The 22,343-nt window shown below is 29.1% G+C and overlaps 1 protein-coding gene across 7 annotated transcripts in view; it reads right to left on the bottom strand.

Annotated features, from left to right (window-relative positions):
• M7BP (Myosin-7a binding protein) overlaps window positions 1-22,343 on the bottom strand; it is a 229,492-nt gene that overhangs the window by 51,684 nt on the left and 155,465 nt on the right. For 6 of the 7 annotated variants that reach the window (XM_075311229.1, XM_075311231.1, XM_075311227.1 and 3 more), the window contains exons 3-6: window positions 20,005-20,100; window positions 19,505-19,743; window positions 19,284-19,439; window positions 18,425-18,517 (exon numbers count right to left, since the gene is read on the bottom strand). In XM_075311229.1, the coding sequence (XP_075167344.1) occupies window positions 18,425-18,517; window positions 19,284-19,439; window positions 19,505-19,743; window positions 20,005-20,100 (584 nt within the window). The remainder of the gene's footprint in view (window positions 1-18,424; window positions 18,518-19,283; window positions 19,440-19,504; window positions 19,744-20,004; window positions 20,101-22,343) is intronic. The other variant, XM_075311228.1, reaches the window with a different exon arrangement.

The following is a 22,343-nucleotide window of genomic DNA, read 5'->3' as shown; positions in this document are numbered from 1 at the left end:
TATAAATTGTTTGTGGGGTATCAATCGTACACAGAAAAAAAATCACGAAAATTTTTCCAATTAAAATCTTAATTGAGTTTTAAAAAATATTCAATTAAAAATTTAATTGAATCAACAAATTTTTTAATTGAAATAAAAATCAATCACACAAATTAATAGTATCAATTAATTTTTTAATTGGATCAATTAATTTTTTAATTGAGTGTCAATTAATTTTTTAATTGATACTATCATTTCTGTGATTGAAGACATTTCAATTAAAAAATTAATTGGATCAATTAATTTCGTGATTGAATCAGAAAAAAATTTTTTTGTGTGTATAGGTTTGGGGAAAACCGCATTTTTATCACAATCTGAACAGAAATGTCTGGTATTAGAAGCTATAGTTGATTCCGAACCTGCATGTATGTATATATGGAGCTATATCTAAATCTAAACCGATGTCGATGATATTTTCCAGATTTGGTTGATACCACAGAAGGTTACCTTGTGCTAAATTAGAGTAAGATCGTTTATTAAATAAGGCTATTATGGTCAGAAATAAAGTTATAATGGGAGCTATATCTAAATCTGAACCGATTTGGATTATATTTTCCAGATTTTGTTGATATTACAGGAGATTACCTTGTGCTAAATTTGAGTAAGACCGGTTAATAAATGAGGCCACTATGGTAACAAATAAGGTTATAAGCGGCAAATTTTTGAAAATCGGGCGCTGCATATGTATATATGGGAGCTACATCTAAATCGGCACCGATTTGAATGATATTTTGCACATAGAGTCAGTGCTATAGAAGATTAGAGTAAGCCAAATTTGAGTAAGATCGGTTGATAAATAAGGGTTTTATGGCCAAATTTGTGAAAATCGGTCGATACATATATATGGGAGCTATAGCAAAATCTGAACCGATTTCGATGATTTTTTGCACATATAGTAAATGCTATAGAAAATTATATTTGACCAACTATGAATCAGATGGGTTGATAAATAAGGGACTTATGTCCAAATTGGGAAAAATCGGGCGATACATGTATTTATATCTAAATCTGAATCGATTGCGATTTGGCACACGTAAAGGGTGGTCAAGTGTATTACATTGTGACAAATTTGACGTCGATCGGTTAGTAAATGAGCGCAATCTGACCCCATTTATCGAAATCCGGCGATACATATAAGTTTGATCCAATTTTTTTCCAAATTCAATAACGTTCGTCCTTGTGCCAATAAAGCGCCACGTACCAAATTTCATCAAAATCAGTTAATAATTGTGACCGGAATCCTACATAGACGGACGGACACCAAGGGCTAGATCGACTAAGGAGGTGATTCTAAGTCGATCGGTATATATTTTATGGGGTCTAAAATCAACATTTCTGGTAGGCACATTTTTTGGAAGATCAAAGTTATTATACCCTGACCACTATGTGGTTTAGGGTATAAAAATATGAAAAAAGCTAGTTATAAAAAAATGGATTCAAAAAACTTCCTATGTAGCTAAAATGAAGAACATTTTTTGCAAGGACATTTTTGGCAGTGCTTCCAAAGTTGTCCCTTTCTTTCATTTCATTTCATTTATTTGCTCAATTTTGCAAGATAAATTACAATAGAACTACTCAAAAAAAAAATATATAATATAACCATTTTATGAATAATATTTAATATGAATAATATTTTTTCCAAATTTGTTTGCTGGGTCGTTTTTGGGGAATCCGATCGGACTTATATAACGTAAGATAAAGATACATAAAGTCATCTATTGCAAAAATAATGAATTTGTTTTTACTACACTGATAGTGATAAACTATGAGACTGATTCTGATTCCAATTTCAAATAAAAATTTAAAGATCGGACTCGGCTATAAAAAGGAGGTCCCTTGTCATTGAGCTTAACATGGAATCGGGCAGCACTCAGTGATAAGACAGAAGTTCACCAATTTGGTTTCACAATGGACTGAATAGTCTAAGTGAGCCTGATACATCGGGTTCACTTAGACTAATCTAACCTAATCTAATTGTCCAAAAGGACAGCATCGGAAGTGAGAAAAAACCATTGGGGATCCCACGATACGCTTTAGAAGAATTGTTTGCGGACTTGTCCAAAGGGACTGCATCGACAGTTGAAACAAATCGATGGGGGATTCTTGGATGCACCTTAAAAGAAATATCCAATTTTTATACCCTCCACCATAGGATGGGTGGTATATTAACCCTGGGTCGTGGTGAAATTCTGAGTCGATCTGAGCATGTCCGTCCGTCCGTCTGTTGAAATCACGCTAACTTCCGAACGAAACAAGCTATCGACTTGAAACTTGGCACAAGTAGTTTTTATTGATGTAGGTCGGATGGTATTGCAAATGGGCCATATCGGTCCACTTTTACGTATAGTCCCCATATAAACGGACCCCCAAATTTGGCTTGCGAGGCCTCTAAGAGAAGCAAATTTCATCCGATCCGGCTGAAATTTAGTACATGGTGTTAGTATATGGTCTCTAACAACCATGCAAAAATTGGTCCACATCGGCCCATAATTATATATAGCCCCATATAAACCGATCCCCCGATTTGGCTTGCAGAGCCTCTAAGAGAAACAAATTTCATCCGATCCGGCTGAAATTTGGTACATGATGTTAGTATATGGTCTCCAATGACCATGCAAAAATTAGTCGATATCGGTCCATAATTATATATAGGCCCTATATAAACCGATCCCCAGATTTGACCTCCGGAGCATCTTGGAAGAGCAAAATTCTTCCAATTCGGTTGAAATTTGGTACGTGATCTTAGTATATGGTATCCAACAACCATGCAGGAATTGGTTCCTATCAGTTCATAATTATATATAGCTCGCCAGATTTGACCTCCCGTGCCTTTTGGAGAAGCAAAATTAATCCTATCTGGTTGAAATTTGGTACGTGGTGGTAGTATATGATATTTAACAACCATGCCAAAAGTGGTCCATATCAGTCCATAATCATTTATAGCCCCCATATAAACCGATCCCGAGATTTTGTTTTGGAGCCTCTTGGAGGAGCAAATTTCATCCGAGTGAGTTGAAATTTGTGGATGACAGTCTTTCGAAGAAGTTTCTACGCAATCCATGGTGGAGTGTACATAAGATTCGGCCTGGCCGAACTTACGGCCGTATATTCTTGTTTTTTGCTGGGATAGAATCGGGCAGCATTCATTGATAAGAGAGAAGTTCACTACTTGTGGTATCACAACATACACCGAACAAAAAGTAAACTGTTTTATAGGAAGAATAAACTAACTCGTACGAAAATTGAACTAAATTTTACTTCACATTTTGAGATTTCCCCAAAGCGTTGTTAAAACCAGGAAAATTTAATGTCCTGTTGTACTTTTTAACTGCAGCTCACGAAATTATACCCTCTTATAGAAGAAGGAAAGAACTAAAATTTAAGAAGAAAATCATTGGCGCCAAATCATGACCATTTTAACCATACAGTAGTTCATTCTTACTATTTTTGGGAATCGTACGAAAATTTTCATTTGCTTTAGTTCATATTGAACTTATATGTACGGTTATCGAACTTTACACTCACGTTTAGTTGATAAAATAATTGAGACATACTTCAAAAAACCAAAATTTCATTGGTTTGTGGAAAATTTCGCAAAAATAATAAAATTTAACTACTAACAAATATTTTTTTTACAATAAAAATAAGTTAAATTTAGCGTTACTTTAACTACGGAAATTTTTTTCCATGTACGAAATGAACCTGAAATATCGGGCTGCCTCTATACCTAACCTTAACTAACGAGATTTTAAATTATACTACGAGTATGAACATATCATATATTCTGAATTTTTCAGTTAAAGTTAACCGGAGAGAAGATATTTGCAATTTAGTTTTTGTTAACTGGTATTTAAATCCTAAGATTTCAGAAATGGTATCTTTAATCTAAAGATCCAAAATCTGGGTTAATTTCTGATTTTCTTAATAATGCAATAATTTTTTGAGTGTAAAGAATATAATTTCCTAAGTAAAAATCTTGTATAAAAATTCCATATTAAAGTTCTATAGTACTCTTAATGATCATTCTTCTAAATTCAAAGTCTAAAGGCTATTTTTAATGAAATCTAATTTCTACGAGAACTTGAATTTTATTTTATCGTGCTGGTATATCCACCCTAGAATGATTCACTAGTCAAAAATAAAAATCCATTGTTTATTGTGTCTTTCTTTTAAAATTCCAAACAATTATTTTTTATTTCGATTTATTTATTTCCACAACAGTTATAAAACCCAAAACAAGTATTTGAAATAAGAATTTTTTTCAAATCAATATTCAATAGTAGAGTATTGGAAATTTCAAAGAGGACTTTATTAGCGTCTAGAGTACTGCTTGTAGTAGTCAAATATGATAATATACAAGTAAGCATGTGTGTGTAAAATGGCCAAGAGTCATTTATTTAAATATTTAACTAATTTGTTGCTGTATCATCTTCATCACTTAGCACTTAACAAAACTTATTAACCTTTTTGGGTATTTTTTTTATTGTTTACATTTTGCAGTTGTTTTTTTGTTTTAGCTTTGTTGGTTTCTCCCTTTTCTCCCAATGACTGGACGAATAGAAAAACAGCGTGCGACTAAATCTAATATATTATGAGGTTTTTAATATTTATTTTGCATTTAGCACAAAATTTGACATAAAAGTTAAGGTCAGGGTTTTTTTTATGTGACAGAGCGATAGCTATGGTTGAGTTTTAGACATCGACCAAGCTAGAATGCGTATAAAACTGTTGCGAATTGAATATGCTTTTTATTTCAATACATATATGTTTGTATTAAAATATAATACAATTGCCAAAATACCCATAACAAATAGTAATAGTAGCTAAAAAATCATCATTTCTTTTTAATTGTTATCATTTTCTGCTTGATTTCCGTGGACATTGACACAATCGTTTCAATTGTATCTATGTGATAGTAAGTTTTTGCTTTAAAATGTATTGCAAATATAGAAATAAAATTTTGAAAAAATTTTAGAGAAATAGAATTTTGAAACATTTTTTTAGAAATAAAATTTTGACAAAATTCTCTATAGAAATAAAATTCTAAGAAAATTTATATAGAAATAAAAATGTGGGAAAATTTGCTATAGAAATAAAAATGTGAGAAAATTTACTATACAAATAAAATTTTGAGAAAATTTTCTATAGAAATAAAATTTTGGGAAAATTTTTTGTAAAAATAAAATTTTTACAAAATTTTCTATAGAAATAACACTTCAATAAACTTTATATAGAAATAAAATTTTGAGAAAATTTTCTTTAGAAATAAGATTTTGACAAAATTTTCTATAGAAATCAAATTTTGACAAAATTTTCTAAAGAAATAATATTTGGACAAAAATTCCTATAGAAATAAAATTTTGACAAAATTTTCTGTAGCAATAAAATTTTGGGAAAATTTTCTATAGAAATAAAATTTTGATAAAATTTTCTATAGAAATACAATTTTGACAAAAATTTCTATAGAAATAAAATTTTGACAAACATTTCTAGAGAAATAAAATTTTGACAAAATTTTCTATAAAAATAAAATTTTGACAAAATTTTCTATAGAAATAAAATTTTGACAAAGTTTTCTATAAAAGTTAAATTTTGATAAAATTTATATAGAAAAAATTTTTTTGACAAAATTTATATACACCGAAAAAAAGTGAACTGTTTTATAGGAAGAATGAACTACCACGCACGAAAATTGAACTAAATTTTACTCCACATTTTGAGATTTCCACAAAGCGTTGTTAAAACCAGGACATTTTATTGCCCTGTTGTACTTTTTAACTGCAGTTCACGAAATTGCATCATCTCATAGAAGAAAAAATTAACTATAAGTAAAGAAGAAAATCATTGGCGCCAAATCATGACCATTTTAACCATACAGTAGTTCATTCTTACTATTTTTGGGAATCGTACGAAAATTTTTTAGTTCATATTGACTATGTGTACGGCCATTGAACTTTATACTCACGTTTAGTTCATAAAATTTTTGAGACATACTTAAAAAAAGTAAGATTTCATTAAGCTGTGGAAAATTTCGATAAAAATAATAAAATTTAACTACAAACAAATAATTTTTTTCCAATAAAAATAAGTTAAATTTAGCGTTAGTTTAACTACGGAAATTTTTTTCTGTGTAGAAAAAATTTTTGACAAAATTTTCAATAGAAACAAAATTTTGACAAAATTTTCTATAGAAATAAAATGTTAACAAAATTGGCTATAGAAATAAAATTTTGACAAAATTTATATAGAAAAAAAAATTTGACAAAATTTTCTATAGAAATAAAATTTTGACAAAATTTTCTATAGAAATACAATTTTGGAGAAATTTTCTATAGAAATAAAAATTAGGCAAAATTTTCTATGGAAATAAAATATTGGCAAAATTTTCTATAGAAATAAGATTTTGGTAAAATTTTCTATAGAAATAAAATTTTCCATAGAAATAAAATTTTGACAATATCTTCCATAGAAATTAAATTTTGATAAAATGTTCTATAGAAATAAAATTTTGATAAAATTTTCCATAAAAATAAAATATTGACAAACATTTCTATAGAAATGAAAATTTCTATAGAAATAAAATTTTGGTAAAATTTTCTATAGAAATAAAATTTTGACAAAAATTTCTATAGAAATAAAATTTTGACAAAAATTTCTATAGAAATAAAATTTTGACAAAAATTTCTATAGAAATAAAATTTTGACAAAATTTTGAGAAAATTTGCTATAGAAATAAAATTTTGAGACAAATTTGTATAGAAGTAAATTTTTGACAAAATTTTCTATAGAAATAAAATTTTGACAAAATTTTCTATAGAAATAAAATTTTGACAAAATTTTCTATAAAATTTAAATTTTGACAAAATGTATATAGAAAAAAATTTTGACAAAATTTATATAGAAAAAAATGTTGACAAAATTTTCTATAGAAATAAAATTTTGACAAAATTTTCTATAGAAATAAAATGTTGAAAAAATTGGCTATAGAAATAAAATTTTGTCAAAATTTCTATAGAAAACAAATTTGACAAAATTTTCTATAGAAATACAATTTTGACAAAATTTTCTATAGAAATACAATTTTGACAAAATTTTCTATAGAAATAAAACTTTAAGAAAATTTATATAGAAATAAAAATGTGAGAAAATTTGTTATAGAAATAAAAATGTGAGAAAATTTGCTATAGAAATAAAATTTTGAGAAAATTTTCTATAGAAATACAATTTTGACAAAATTTATATAGAAAAAAAATTTGACAAAATTTTCTATAGAAATAAAATTTTGACAAAATTTTCAAAAATTTCTATAGAAATGCTATTTTGGGAGAATATCTATAGAAATAAAATTTTAACAAAATTTGCTATAGAAATCATATTTTGACAAAACTTTCTATGGGAATAAAATTTCGAGTAAAGTTTCTATAGAAATAAAAAAAAATTCCATAAGAATAAACATTTGAGAAAATTCTATAAGATTTGGAGAAAAATTTTTATAAAAATAAAATCTAGAGACTAATTTCTATAAAAATAAAATTTTTCCAAAGTTTTCTATAGAAATGAAATTTTGACAAAATTTTCTATAGAAGTAAAATTTTGACAAAATTTTCTCATTCGTTTGCTGACATTTGAAGCATAAAAACGTAACAAGTGATCAGTTGAGATAAAACATTTCTACTTTGTGAACAAAAATATATTCTGAGAAATTGTAATTTTATTATAATGTCCCAGAAGAGGAAGAAAAATTGGGGTAACAACGCGAAATTCAAACAACCCAGACCTGGTGCCACTATCAGTTTCAAAAAAAAAAAAAATCTATAGAAATAAAATTTTGACAAAAATTCCTATAAAAATAAAAATTTCTGGAAAATTTTCTATAGAAATAAAATTTTGGGAAAATTTTCTATAGAAAAAAATGTTTAGAAAATTTTCTATAGAAATAAAATTTTGAGAAAATTTTCTCTATAGAAATAAAAATTTGTAAAATATTTTTGTAAAAATAAATTTATAGATTATTTTTGGCTCGAGTGGCAACCGTGTACTGAACTTTATATAGTATCCAGTATGACCTTCGTTACTATATAGAAAAATTTTCTATAGAAATAAAATTTTGAGAAAATTTTCAATAGAAATAAAATTTTGAGAAAATTTTCTATAGAAATAAAATTTTGAGAAAACTTTCTCTATAGAAATAAAAATTTATTATTTTTGGTTCGAGTGGCAACCGTGTACTGAACTTTATATACATTCCAATATGACATTCGCCACGACTTTCCCACCAGAGGAGCTACTACATATTTGAAAAATTTTCTTTATGTTAGGTTAGGTACGGTGGCTGCCGGTGCTCACGTCGACTATTCAGTCCATTGTTATATTACACGTGGTTAACTTCTTTGTTATCAATATGTGCCACCCGATTCTATGCTTAGCTCAATGACAGGGGACTTCAATTTTTCGAACGACATTTCACATTTTATTGTAAGCACTTAGAGAAACTTTGAAAAATATCAACAATATTTTCCCAATAAGAAAAAATAATTTATATGAAATTAAATTATTTTTTCTTATGAAGAAAATATTTTTTCAATAAAATAATATATATATATATATATATATATATATATATATATATATATATATATATATATATATATATATATATATATATATATATATATATATATATATATATATATATATATATATATATATATATATATATATATATATATATATATATATATATATATATATATATATATATATATATATATATATATATATATATATATATATATATATATATATATATATATATATATATATATATATATATATATATATATATATATATATATATATATATATATATATATATATATATATATATATATATATATATATATATATATATATATATATTCCATATGCCAGGTAGGGTCTTAACTGTTGACAAATTTTCAGTTATATTATTTTTTGCCATTTTTATAAATTCTAAGGGAGCTACATGAAAATGACTGTTAATGTCTCTAGTATTATTAAAAAGTTTTTTTAGCGGATCTCGATTGGCCTTTACTACGTGAAAATACGATAAATAACGCCATCTATTGGACATCAATAGATTTTTCCACACTTAATATTTACTTCAGTTTAAATTTGCATTCGTTTCACCTCAATGTAATACAACATAACACATAACAATATCTGCTATTAAGTGATTATTGGAGATTAATTGCCAATCATTGAAGAGTAAAGGATAATTGTCATAAAGTGTATCAAACATTGTATACAAGACTCTCTCTTTTTTCATATGAATTTCACCCACATCTTCACCACTATTTTCCACTCGAAATTTGAATACACACAAACTGTCATTATAATTTGAGTGGACGTTCGATTTAAATTTCTTTCTGCTTTTTTTGTATTTTACATACAATAATAATAAATTAGCGAACGTGTCGTTCGTGATTTAACTGGCCATCAGCAGTAGAAAGGTCAATTTTAATTTCTTGTTTTTTTTTTTTTCAATTGCAAACATATAATTTGTAATCCATAAGATTTGTAAAATTATTTTCCTTTCATTTGTATTAATTTAAATCAGGTGTTTTAAAGCATTAATAAGATGTTTAATATGCATTTTGTTGTAAGTCCTGAGGAGCGGAAGTTTTTAACATTATTTTTGACAAGATTGCATTGCCAATCAAGATTAATTAGCCAAGTGCCTTACATGGGGGTTTTTATGTTAATATTCACTTATAGAATCTTCTTTTCAGTTTTATCTATGAAATATTTTTGTGATTACATACACATTTGAATAACCCCAAAAACGCAAATACACACACATACACACACGCATAGTCGCACTTCTATATTATCACTGCCAATTTTGTATCTAGAAGATAACGTTGTTTACAAGGTCGGTGTCGCGCACTGATATCACCACCACAGTTAGAAATTTGGCCAAGAAAGAAAATAAAAGTAGATTTACTTTTCTTGGCACACTAGCCAGCCAACGAATGGACGAACCTTAATTAATTTCTTTGAGTATTGATTGTAATTTTTTTTCGTAAGGTATTGGATTATTTTTCTCAGGTACTTTCAATTTGTTGGTTTAAAATTTATATCTTATTTAGAAAAATTGATAAATATTTATTTTTGTTTTGTTGCATGCATTTTGTTTAAATTAAATGAAATTTATAAAATGCTTTTAGAGTTATCTACACTACAGGTTGGCGCGCTATTCACAACTGATTGTTGTTGACTTCAATACAGTATGTGGTGAGCAGCCTATCTGACTGAGCCCCTAGTGTTGAGAGGTGTTCATTTCGGTTATTCACTCGTATATCAATCTTGCCTTACCGGCTGGCCAACAAAAACAAAACAAACAAGAGAGTCATTTGGCAACTATGTAGTTCGAGTGGTAGTTAATGAGAGCTCATTGGTATAAGCATGGAGCGTATGTGTACTTTCGTGAATAAGTGTTGTATGATGGCTTTGTATTGATACTATATTGATGATGACAGGCCAACAATATGATAGTTTCTCATTGTTTTTGCCTGGTTTTTGTTGAAGAAGATTGGCTGTCGCGAGTTTCTATGTAAAATTTTTTTTCTATATGTTATTATTGTTAAGAAACCAAAAAAAAAACAAACACTGTTACTAATTTTTTGTTCTTTTATCTATGCCATTTCTCTTGCCCTAACTAGGTTACTCTTATTTGTATGGGCCACTCTATTCTCTCTAGCTAGCTCTCTCTCTCAGCCCTCGATATCAAATGAGAAAACTACAGTTCTTAATCATTTCACAGGGATTTTGTTTTTGTTGTATTCAATTGTGTGGTATCTCTTTTTGTAAAGTGTGAAGTATGAATCCCATTGTCAGCAATGAGCCCCCCAATATTTATGAAGTATCGTGTCTTGTTTTTAGCACTTGACAAATTGGTCTTGTCTTATCTCATCAAAGTGTTACAAACGAAGACAATAGCAAACTACTAAGAATAATCAAACACGAAAAGAGTATTTTATTTCTATGAATTCTGCAGGGTTGTATTTTTGTTCTGCAAATCGTTTTAATCTTTGTTTCCGGTAAATTTGGGGACAATCATCAATGATAATGTGATTATGATGATGAACAATAAACCTTTTGTTATTGATTATGAATTAATGAATTTTTTCTATTATATTGGTTAATGGTTAGTGATTTATTTTGTAGTCAATTTCTCCCTAGATAAACGAATATAATAGGTTAAAGATAAAGATTGTAATCATGTAAAATGTACATTACATCTTTGTCCAATTTTACAAAGTTAATATTGATAACTTCGTTAAAGTTTTCTTAGAAAAAAATAAGATTTTAAAATTAAAAATAATAGGAATTGAAAATGTCGATTAAGCATTGTTTCGATTGCCAGATAGCTACCGAAAAATCGTATGGAATCATTTGAATAAATCATGCATCTACAAGTGTAACGGTGCCATAACGTAATGACATCTTATATTGTTTATCGATTAGCCTAATTGAAAAAACGGAAACCGAAATTTGACGTTTTTAATATTTAATTTGCTTGGTAGCTTTTATGGGTGGATATTTGGCTATTGGTAATGAGTTTTTCAAAGTAGAATTATATAAGTTAGTAAGTATGTTGTCATCTTATTTGGAATTTTGAGTTCCTAATCAGATTTCCCAGCATAACAAGAGCATTAAATGCTATAACAACAGAAGTCTTAATCAAACCAAGCTCTGTAATAGAATGGTCCGCTGTCTTTGGCTCATGGGCATTATTTTTCTTCACCCATTGCACAACTATGCGGAACTGTATTACTATTCCGAACTGTATTCAGGAATAGGTCAATAGTTTTACTTTCCTAGAGAGAACAAAATAGGTCTCAAGTTATTGAATAATCGTCTATGCAATGTAGTCTCCTTAAATTTTCCCTGGGAACTATTTAATTCAATTTAAATGCGACCTCATGAGAAAATTAAATAAATCCTCAAACGAGTGTACAACAAAAAATGGTGGGTATTTATTTCACTTTTATTGAATTAAAGCTTGCTCGGTTCCAAAGAGTTTGTCTTTGCACTAATGATTTTGGTATTGATTCCGAGCCAAAGAAGGATGTTCAAATGCATCCTTCTTTGGCTCAATTATCTTGAAGTTTTTGAATTTTAATTTATTTGTTTTTTTCTATTTTTTTTCATCACGAGGTATCAAAATCCTAAAAAAATCTTAACGACAACATCCAATTTTACACTCAACTTGAAGTATAAATTACGTCATGTTTCAAGAAAAAGGGTATTTTAAATAAAGTCTTGGAGGAGATCTTCTATTTTTGAATACGTTTTACTTTTAAGGACATTTAACAAAAATATTTTGAATTTTAATTTCAATAATATTGAAGACTTGTTCCCGATTTTATAGAATAATTTGACCTAAGCTGAAAAGAACTTTCTTGTATGTTAAGATACCCATTTTAATGTCGAAACTTTTTAAGGATTTGGAAAATAGGATCATTCAAGAGTTTAAAATAGTTTAGCCAAGGAAACTTGCCTTAACCCTCAATGTAGCAGAACACAGATTCCTAAAAAAATATATAAGAAACATTTTTTTTACCAACTTTCCTTTTATTTCTGGTAAAAATTAATTATATTCCAATTTGTTGATTTTTGAATTTTCGGCCAAAATTTCATTTCACTTTTCTTTCTATGTTGGTTTCAGTTTACACAAAAGTACTATAGATTTTCCGGAAAACATATTTGCGTTATGATAACTTAAATTCAAAATTTTAAGACGTAAACATTTTTTCTGGTTGTTTCTCAAAAGATACAGTGCGTATTTAAGGGTTAAGCCAGATAAATGCGTCTTATATGCTAAAAAAATCGTTTTCATATTTTAAGAACAAGAAAGACAATATCTTTTCAGTGTAGTCTTTTTAATTCGGAAATACAAAAATGGAAAAATTAATAAAAATTAAATTTAAAATTAAAATGATTGATTATCAATCATGTGAGAAAAAATTGAGAGCTTCGGAATTTGCGTTAGTGTAATTCAGATCCAGTCCATAGAAGAAAAAATTAAGCTTCGACCAAAGGTTGAGGGGAGCCACCGTGGTGCAATGGTTAGCATGCCCGCCTTGCATACACAAGGTCGTGGGTTCGATTCCTGCTTCGACCGAACACCAAAAAGTTTTTCAGCGGTGGATTATCCCACCTCAGTAATGCTGGTGACATTTCTGAGGGTTTCAAAGCTTCTCTAAGTGGTTTCACTGCAATGTGGAACGCCGTTCGGACTCGGCTATAAAAAGGAGGTCCCTTGTCATTGAGCTTAACATGGAATCGGGCAGCACTCAGTGATAAGAGAGAAGTTCACTAATGTGGTATCACAATGGACTGAATAGTTTAAGTGAGCCTGATACATCGGGCTGCCACCTAACCTAACCTAAAGGTTGAAAGTTAATTATCCAAAAATCTTGTTAAAAGTAAGTTCATTTACGCTTTTATGAGAAGGAAGAATTTCGTAAATAGTACACCCAGAGAAGGAATATGATCACCTCAAACATGTTTTAAGAGCAAAATGTTATTTTTGGGTGGTGACCATGTAATATGGTTTTCGCAATCATGTTATTTCCTCGGAAATCATGTATCTGATTTCGGCAAGCAGGTTATATTTGACGAGAAAATAACATTTTAGTAACAAACATGTTACATGGTCACCATACAAAAATAACATTTTGCTCTTGAAACATGTTTGAGGTGATCATATACCTTCTCTGGGTGTAGTCAGTAAATGCTCGTTATTTTAACAACGCATTGGCGAAATCTGAAAAAGTGTAGTACAATTTACTTTAATTTTCGCACGAGTTGGTTAATTTTTCACATAAGGCAGTTTAGCTTTTTTTCTGTGTAGTCCGCCTTTAAAGTTAGATGATATATTGGACATAAAATGTAGTATTCCAGTATCCTATTTTTATACCCTCCACCATAACATAGGATGATGTCATTCCGTTTGTAACACATCGAAATATTGCTCTAAGACCCCATAAAGTATATATATTCTATATCGTGGTGAAATTCTGAGTCGATATAAGCATGTCCGTCCGTCCGTCCGTCTGTTGAAATCACGCTAACTTCCGAACGAAACAAGCTATCGACTTGAAACTTGGCACAAGTAGTAGTTATTGATGTAGGTCGGATGGTATTGCGAATGGGCCATATCGGTTCACTTTTACGTATAGCCCCCATATAAACGGTCCCCCAGATATGGCTTGCGGAGCGGAGCTGAAATTTGGTATGTGGTGTTGGTATATAGTCCCTAACAACCATGCACAAATTGGTCCACATCGGTCCATAAATATATATAGCCCTAATATAAACCGATCCCCAGATTTGGCTTGCGGAGCCTCATAGAGAAGCAAATTTCATCCGATCCGGCTGAAATTTGGTACATGGTGTTGGTATGTGGTCTCTAACAACCATGCAAAAATTGGTCCACATCGGCCCATAATTATATATAGCCCCAATATAAACCGATCCCCAGATTTGGCTTGCGGAGCCTCTAAGAGAAGAAAATTTCATCCGATCCGGCTGAAATTTGGTACATAATGTTGGTATATGGTCCCTAACAACCATGCAAAAATTGGTCCACATCGGTCCATAATTATATATAGCCCCAATATAAACCGATCCCCAGATTTGGCTTGCGGAGCCTCTAAGAGAAGCAAATTTCATCCGATGCGGCTGAAATTTGGTACATAATGTTGATATATGGTCCCTAACAACCATGCAAAAATTGGTCCACATTGGTCCATAATTATACATAGCCTCCATATAAACCGATCCCCAGATTTGGCTTGCGGAGCCTCTAAGAGAAGCATATTTCATCCGATCCGGCTGAAATTTGGAACATGGTGTTAGCATATGGTCTCTACCAACTATGCAAAAATTGGTCCATATCGGTTCATAATTATATATAGCCTCCATATAAACCGATCCCAGATTTGGCTTGCGGAGCCTCATAGAGAAGCAAATTTCATCCGATCCGGCTGAAATTTGGTACATGGTGTTGGTATGTGGTCTCTAACAACCATGCAAAAATTGGTCCACATCGGCCCATAATTATATATAGCCCCAATATAAACCGATCCCCAGATTTGGCTTGCGGAGCCTCTAAGAGAAGAAAATTTCATCCGATCCGGCTGAAATTTGGTACATAATGTTGGTATATGGTCCCTAACAACCATGCAAAAAGTGGTCCACATCGGTCCATAATTATATATAGCCCCAATATAAACCGATCCCCAGATTTGGCTTGCGGAGCCTCTAAGAGAAGCAAATTTCATCCGATGCGGCTGAAATTTGGTACATAATGTTGATATATGGTCCCTAACAACCATGCAAAAATTGGTCCACATTGGTCCATAATTATACATAGCCTCCATATAAACCGATCCCCAGATTTGGCTTGCGGAGCCTCTAAGAGAAGCATATTTCATCCGATCCGGCTGAAATTTGGAACATGGTGTTAGCATATGGTCTCTACCAACTATGCAAAAATTGGTCCATATCGGTTCATAATTATATATAGCCTCCATATAAACCGATCCCAGATTTGGCTTGCGGAGCCTCTAAGAGAAGCATATTTCATTCGATCCGGCTGAAATTTGGAACATGGTGTTAGTATTATATGGTCTCTAACAAGCATGCAAAAATTGTCCACATCGGTCCATAATTATATATAGCCCCCATATAAACCGATGCCCAGATTTGACCTCCGAAGCCTCTTGAAGCAGCAAAATTCATCCGATCCGGTTGAAATTTGGGACATTTCACTAGTGTATGGCCGATAACAACCGTGCCAAAATTGGTCCGTTTCGATCTATGTTATATAGCCCCCAAATAAACCGATCCCCAATCACAGAAAAATCACGATTGCCACTCGAGCCAAAAATAATCTACCACAATTTTATTGCCACAGAAAATTTGGTCAAAATGTTATATCCGATCCGGCTGAAATTTGGCACATAAACGGACCCCAGATTTGGCTTGCGGAGCCTCTATGAGAAGCAAATTTCATCGGATCCGGCTGAAATTTGGAACAGGGTGTTAGTTATGGTCTCTACCAACCATGCAAAAATTGGTCCATATCGGTTCATAATTATATATAGCCTCCATATAAACCGATCCCTAGATTTGGCTTGCGGAGCTTCAAAGAGAAGCAAATTTCATCCGATCCGGCTGAAATTTGGAATATGGTGTTAGTATGTGGTCTCTACCAACGATGCAAAAATTGGTCCACATCGGTCCATAATTATATAGCCTGCATATAAACCAATCCCCAGATTTTGCTTGCGGAGCCTCTTGAAGCAGCAAAATTCATCCGATCCGGTTGAAATTTGGGACATTTCACTAGTGTATGGCCGATAACAACAATGCCAAAATTGGTCCGTATCGATCTATGCTATATATAGCCCCCAAATAAACCGATCCCCAATCACAAAAAAATCACGATTGCAACTCGAGCCAAAAATAATCTACCACAATTTTATTGCCATAGAAAATTTTGTCAAAATTTTATATTTCTATAGAAAATTTTGTCGAAATTTTATTTCTGTAGAAAATTTAGGAAGCATTTCATAGTTGGAGAGGAATATTTTGCAAAATCTTCCACAACATCAAGAATTCTTCCAATCTACCACAGTAAAAAGTCTGCCATTTTTGGTAGATTCGTGTTCATAATTGTATATAGCCTCCATATAAAGTGACCCCCATATTTCAATTTTGACTCTATAATTACCGCACAAAAGTTAATATCGGTTCGTAATTATTTCTTCCCTATATATGCCGGTCAAGAACTGAATATATACACAGAAAAAAATTTCACCAAAATTTTTCCAATTAAAGTCTTAATTGTGTCTTAAAAATTTTTCAATTAAAAATTTAATTGATTCAACAATTTTATTAATTGAAACAAAAATCAATCACAAAAATTAATAGTATCAATTAATTTTTTGATTGGAACAATTAATTTTTTTATTGACTTTCAATTGATTTTTTAATTGATACTATCATTTCTGTGATTGAAGACAATTCAATTAAAAAATTAATTGGATCAATTAATTTCGTGATTGAATCAGAAAAAAAAATTTGTGTGTACGTATTTAATCGACCTTTCTTTTGTCTACTATATATCCCGGACTAACTTACAATTTAGAAGATGATGTTAAGAAGTTTTAAGATGCCTTGCCATCGACCGAAACCCAAATAATTTAATTGTGGATGGCCGTCTTTAGTAGAAGTTTCTACGTAATCCATGGGGGAGGCCTGGCCGAACTTACGGCCGTATATATTTGTTCCTTCTTATTTGCCCTATTTGTATAAGTTATAGATTGAGCTGTATTCCCTAGTTCGTCTTATTGATATTACGTCGTTACCATTTTTTTATTTAAAAATAAATCAGAAATGCATTCGAAATATTTGTGCAAAAAGTTATGATATCTCAAGTGTTTAAATCACTATTGACCAAACAACGTGTGGAGCGATAAGAAACTTCTTATCGACAACATTTAACAATTGATATCGAAATGATACTCATTCTGATGTAGGTGAAGATAGTGGAAAAACTCCATGTAATTTAAAAATGAGTTGATTTTAAAGAAATATGAAGCGATTGAACGTTATAATGGGTTGGTATAACATAAATTAGAATTTTTCAGATAATTTATTAAATTTGTTTTTTTTTTTTATTTAAATTAACAAAAATATTTGTCTGAATATGGAAACGAAAAGTTTCTAAACAGTTATAAATGATGCCATATATGGCTTATAAGTTGATCAATATTGATCTATTGCTTCCGTTGTATCAATCACAATGGTATTCACAATGGGTTATTTAGAAATGAATTTTTATCGTTTTAATTTGCATACATAAATTAGATATGATCAATCAAATGTCTACACAGAATAACAAATATCAAAATTAAAAAAGTCTACTTTTTCGATCTATAGAATTTAAAATACTCATTAACAACTACAAAATAAAAATGTTTATTTTCACCTTTTGATGTGGAAAATAATAATAATAATTGATATTAAAAATACATTAAACATGTAATTAGTCGATATTCTTTTGTGGTTATGGGTTAAAAGTCCATGCTTCATTACTTCAAACAATTACAGCAAATCTTACATTTACGCAAGCAGTTAGAAAAATACATCAATTAAATCAAATTCACTATTGCATTGTAGTAATTTAAGGGTTAATTGCCATTAGACGAGTGGTTATAGGCTACATATGTAGGCGAATATAATACTCTAAAGAGATAATGAATGTTAGAGAATGCTGACGACGGTCGGATGTTATATTCCATCATCTTAAATCTTAGTCTCAACTCACCGCCTTTATTGATGGCACGAAAAGTTAAGGCATTTTCCAAATTTATTAAAATGTTACTCAGTCTTGAGTGGTATTTATGAAATAATAACAAATCTACGTGTTTTGTTTTTAATCACCCACCACAGTATTCATTTGAGTGCATAAATAAAAAGAAAAAAATGAAAAAATAAGGATATTGAAATATAAAGCGTTTTGTATATATATAATGAAAAGCAATTCCATGAGAAACGGTTAAAAAAATATATTGGAAATAAATAACATAAAATAAGAATGGTTTAATTATTTGCTCTGCAACAAAAAATTTTAATATTTATTTTGTTTTTGTTATAAGAAAAAAAATTAATTTTATTTCAAATATATTATTAATTATTTTATTACCGTATTTTAAATGGCAGTGATACCCTTTCTATTGAAATTGCTTGACACAAATTTATTTGCAGCCTAAAATTATGCTTTCATTATAGTTTCCACCCCACACAACTACGATGTGGTGGTTTTGTAAATCTTCATTTCGGAAGATTTTTTATTGATACATCCTAAAGGTATGCTAAACAAATTAATGATAATAAATAATTTTATTGCCCATGTGGGGAATAATATAACGTGGAAACTGGTAGTGTGGTAAGTTAAGCTTAACAGCCACCTCAAACTATGCTACAAATTAATGATGAAAATAAATGCCAAATACAATAGAGCCTTCATGTGAAGTTACTCAAACTTAACATTCACCTCTCTAAGCTTTCAATCAATATGTTTTTGTATGTTATTGTAGCATTCACCGCTTTAAGCCCTCTTTAATACTGTGTTGCCAATGCTTAAAACGAAACATTGCCATATTTTAGAGTTACCCATTACTTACAGTTTTCACTTTTTGTTAATTGATTCACAGATATTGTATCCAAATTTCCACCCAGCATCTGGGAAACAATCTCTTCGACATATTCGCGAATTTTTAATTTTTGTTCGGCTGTGATTAAGGCCGATGTGGCACCAATTTGACTAACACTTTCAAAATCTGTAAAACCAATAAAATTAAAAATTCATTTTTTCCGATTTGTTATTAAAATGCAAATAGCTTACGTATTGAACTGTCGTTGCACTCTGATATGGGTATGTAGATTTCACTTCTCGCTCTCATGGGATATACTAATTTTTGTTGATTGAATGATATTTGGTCGGCCACCCATGATGAGGTCTGAGCCATCGATTCCTTCGATGTCTGACAGAGTTCACATTCCCATTGGGCGGTTTTAGGTAGCCAGTCGGCACATTTGATACTCCGGCAAATGTACTTCTGGCAAATATAGCATTTAACAAAACTGAAAATAAAGATAAAAATAATAATAAAGTTTAAATGACATAATGTTTACAAGTAAATATGCCTAATATTATTGTCTTGGTAATCCTTTCTTTTAAACACGAATTGAAATACTTCATATACAAAACAGTTATAGATAACTTTAAACCTATTTTTTACCACATAAATTCCTTAAAAAATAATAAAAGTGTTCATAAATTGTATTGAGTTTTAAGAATATGCTCTAGCACTTGCAATTTTTAGTTTTTTTTTTATCACTTACGTCTTAGCATCCTCTGGATTTATTTCTGCACAGCAGACATTACATAGAAATTCTGTCCCTTCGACAAGTTTCCTCTTTTTTCTGTCAGAGATTTTACTGAAATTGAAAAGAAAAATATTAAAATTATTAGAAGAGGATTCAAACAAAATTATTAAAAAACATGAGTTGGCCTAATTAGCCGGTGAAAAATCAATTTTAATTAAATTAAATGTGGGTACGCGACAATAGTTCTCAACGGTTTGGCTTGTGTTAGAACACTCTTAGGAAACAATCAGATCTGACCTGGGCTGAAATTCATTAACAAAAGTTTTACGATTTTTTTTGCGTATTCTGTGGTCACCCGAATATTTTGCAGTATTAAAATCGCTTGTATTTGAGTCCGAAAATCGAATTTCAATTCGTTCCAATTTTGCGGAAATATAAGAAACCCAGAACAGGCCTGTAAATAATCTTCATATTGAGCTATTTTTAGATGCGAATTGATTGTAAGACAAACAACAGTCTCATAACTCAAGGATTGGAAAGCTATCACAATCACGGCTGCCACTCGATCTTAAAATAATCTACCACAATTTAAAGAAAATTTTACCAAAAAACTACAAAATGAAAAATCTTATTTTGCAGATTTTGATTTCTATGGTTTTTACAAAATTTTATTCCTAGAAAAAGTTTTGTCAAAAATTTATTTCTATAGAAAATTTTGTCAAAATTTTATTTCTATAGAAAATTTTATCAAAATTTTATTTCTATAGAAAATTTTGTCAAAATTTTATTCCTATAGAAAATTTTGTCGAAATGTTATTTCTATAGAAAATTTTGTCGAAATTTTATTTCTATAGAAAATTTTGTCAAAATTTTATTTCTATAAAAAATTTTGTCAAAATTTTATTTCTATAAAAAATTTTGTCAAAATTTTATTCCTTGAAAAAAATTTTTCAAAATTTTATTTCTATCGAAAAATTTGTCAAAATTTTATTTCTATAGAAAATTTTGTCAAAATTTTATTTCTATAGAAAATTTTGTCAAATTTTATTTCTATAGAAAATTTTGTCAAAATTTTATTTCTATAGAAAATTTTGTCAAAATACTGTGGTGGGAGCTATCACAATCACGGCTGCCGCTCGATCCTAAAATAATCTACCACAATTTAAAGAAAATTTTACCAAAAAACTACAAAATGAAAAATCTTATTTTGCAGATTTTGATTTCTATGGTTTGTCAAAAAAAAAACTTATAGAAATTTTTGTCAAAATTTTATTCATTGAGAATTTTTTTCTCACAATTTTATTCCTAGAAAAAGTTTTGTCAAAAATTTATTTCTATAGAAAATTTTGTCAAAATTGTATTTCTATAGAAAATTTTGTCAAAATTTTATTTCTATAGAAAATTTTGTCGAAATTTTATTTCTATAGAAAATTTTGTCGAAATTTTATTTCTATAGAAAATTTTGTCAAAATTTTATTTCTATAGAAAATTTTGTCAAAATTTTATTTCTATAGAAAATTTTGTCAAATTTTATTTCTATAGAAAATTTTGTCAAAATTTTATTTCTATAGAAAATTTTGTCAAAATTTTATTTCTATAGAAAATTTTGCAAAATTTTATTTCTATAGAAAATTTTGTTAAAATTTTATTTCTATAGCAACTTTTGTCAAAATTTTATTTCTATAGAACATTTTGTCAAAATTTTATTTCTATAGAACATTTTGTCAAAATTTTATTTCTATAGAACATTTTGTCAAAATTTTATTTCTATAGAAAATTTTGTCAAAATTTTATTTCTATAAAAAATTTTGCCAAAATTTTATTTCTATAGAAAATTTTGTAAAAATGTTATTCCTATAAAACATTTTGGCAAAATTTTATTTCTATAGAACATTTTGTCACAATTTTATTTTTATAAAAAATTTTGTCACAATTTTATTTTTATAAAAAATTTTGTCAAAATTTTATTTCTATAGGAAATTTTATCAAAATTTTATTTCTATAGAAAATTTTGTCACAATTTTATTTCTACAAAAAATTTTGTCGAAATTTTATTCCTATAGAAAATTTTGTCGAAATTTTATTCCTATAGAAAATTTTGTCAAAATTTTATTTCTATAGAAAATTTTGTTAAAATTTTATTTCTATAGAAAATTTTGTCTAAATTTTATTTCTATAGAAAATTTTGTCAAAATTTTATTTCTATAGAAAATTTTGTCAAAATTTTATATCTACAGAAAATTTTATCAAAATTTTATTTCTATAGAATTATTTTATCAGAATATTATTTCTATAGAAAATTTTGCCAAAATTTTATTTCTATAGAAAATTTTATCAAAATTTTATTTCTATAG

This window comes from Haematobia irritans, chromosome 5, assembly GCF_050003625.1.
Source record: "Haematobia irritans isolate KBUSLIRL chromosome 5, ASM5000362v1, whole genome shotgun sequence".
Taxonomy (NCBI): Eukaryota; Metazoa; Arthropoda; class Insecta; order Diptera; family Muscidae; genus Haematobia; species Haematobia irritans.
Note: the sequence above shows the minus strand (reverse complement) of the source record. Positions and strands in the feature narration are given on the sequence as shown.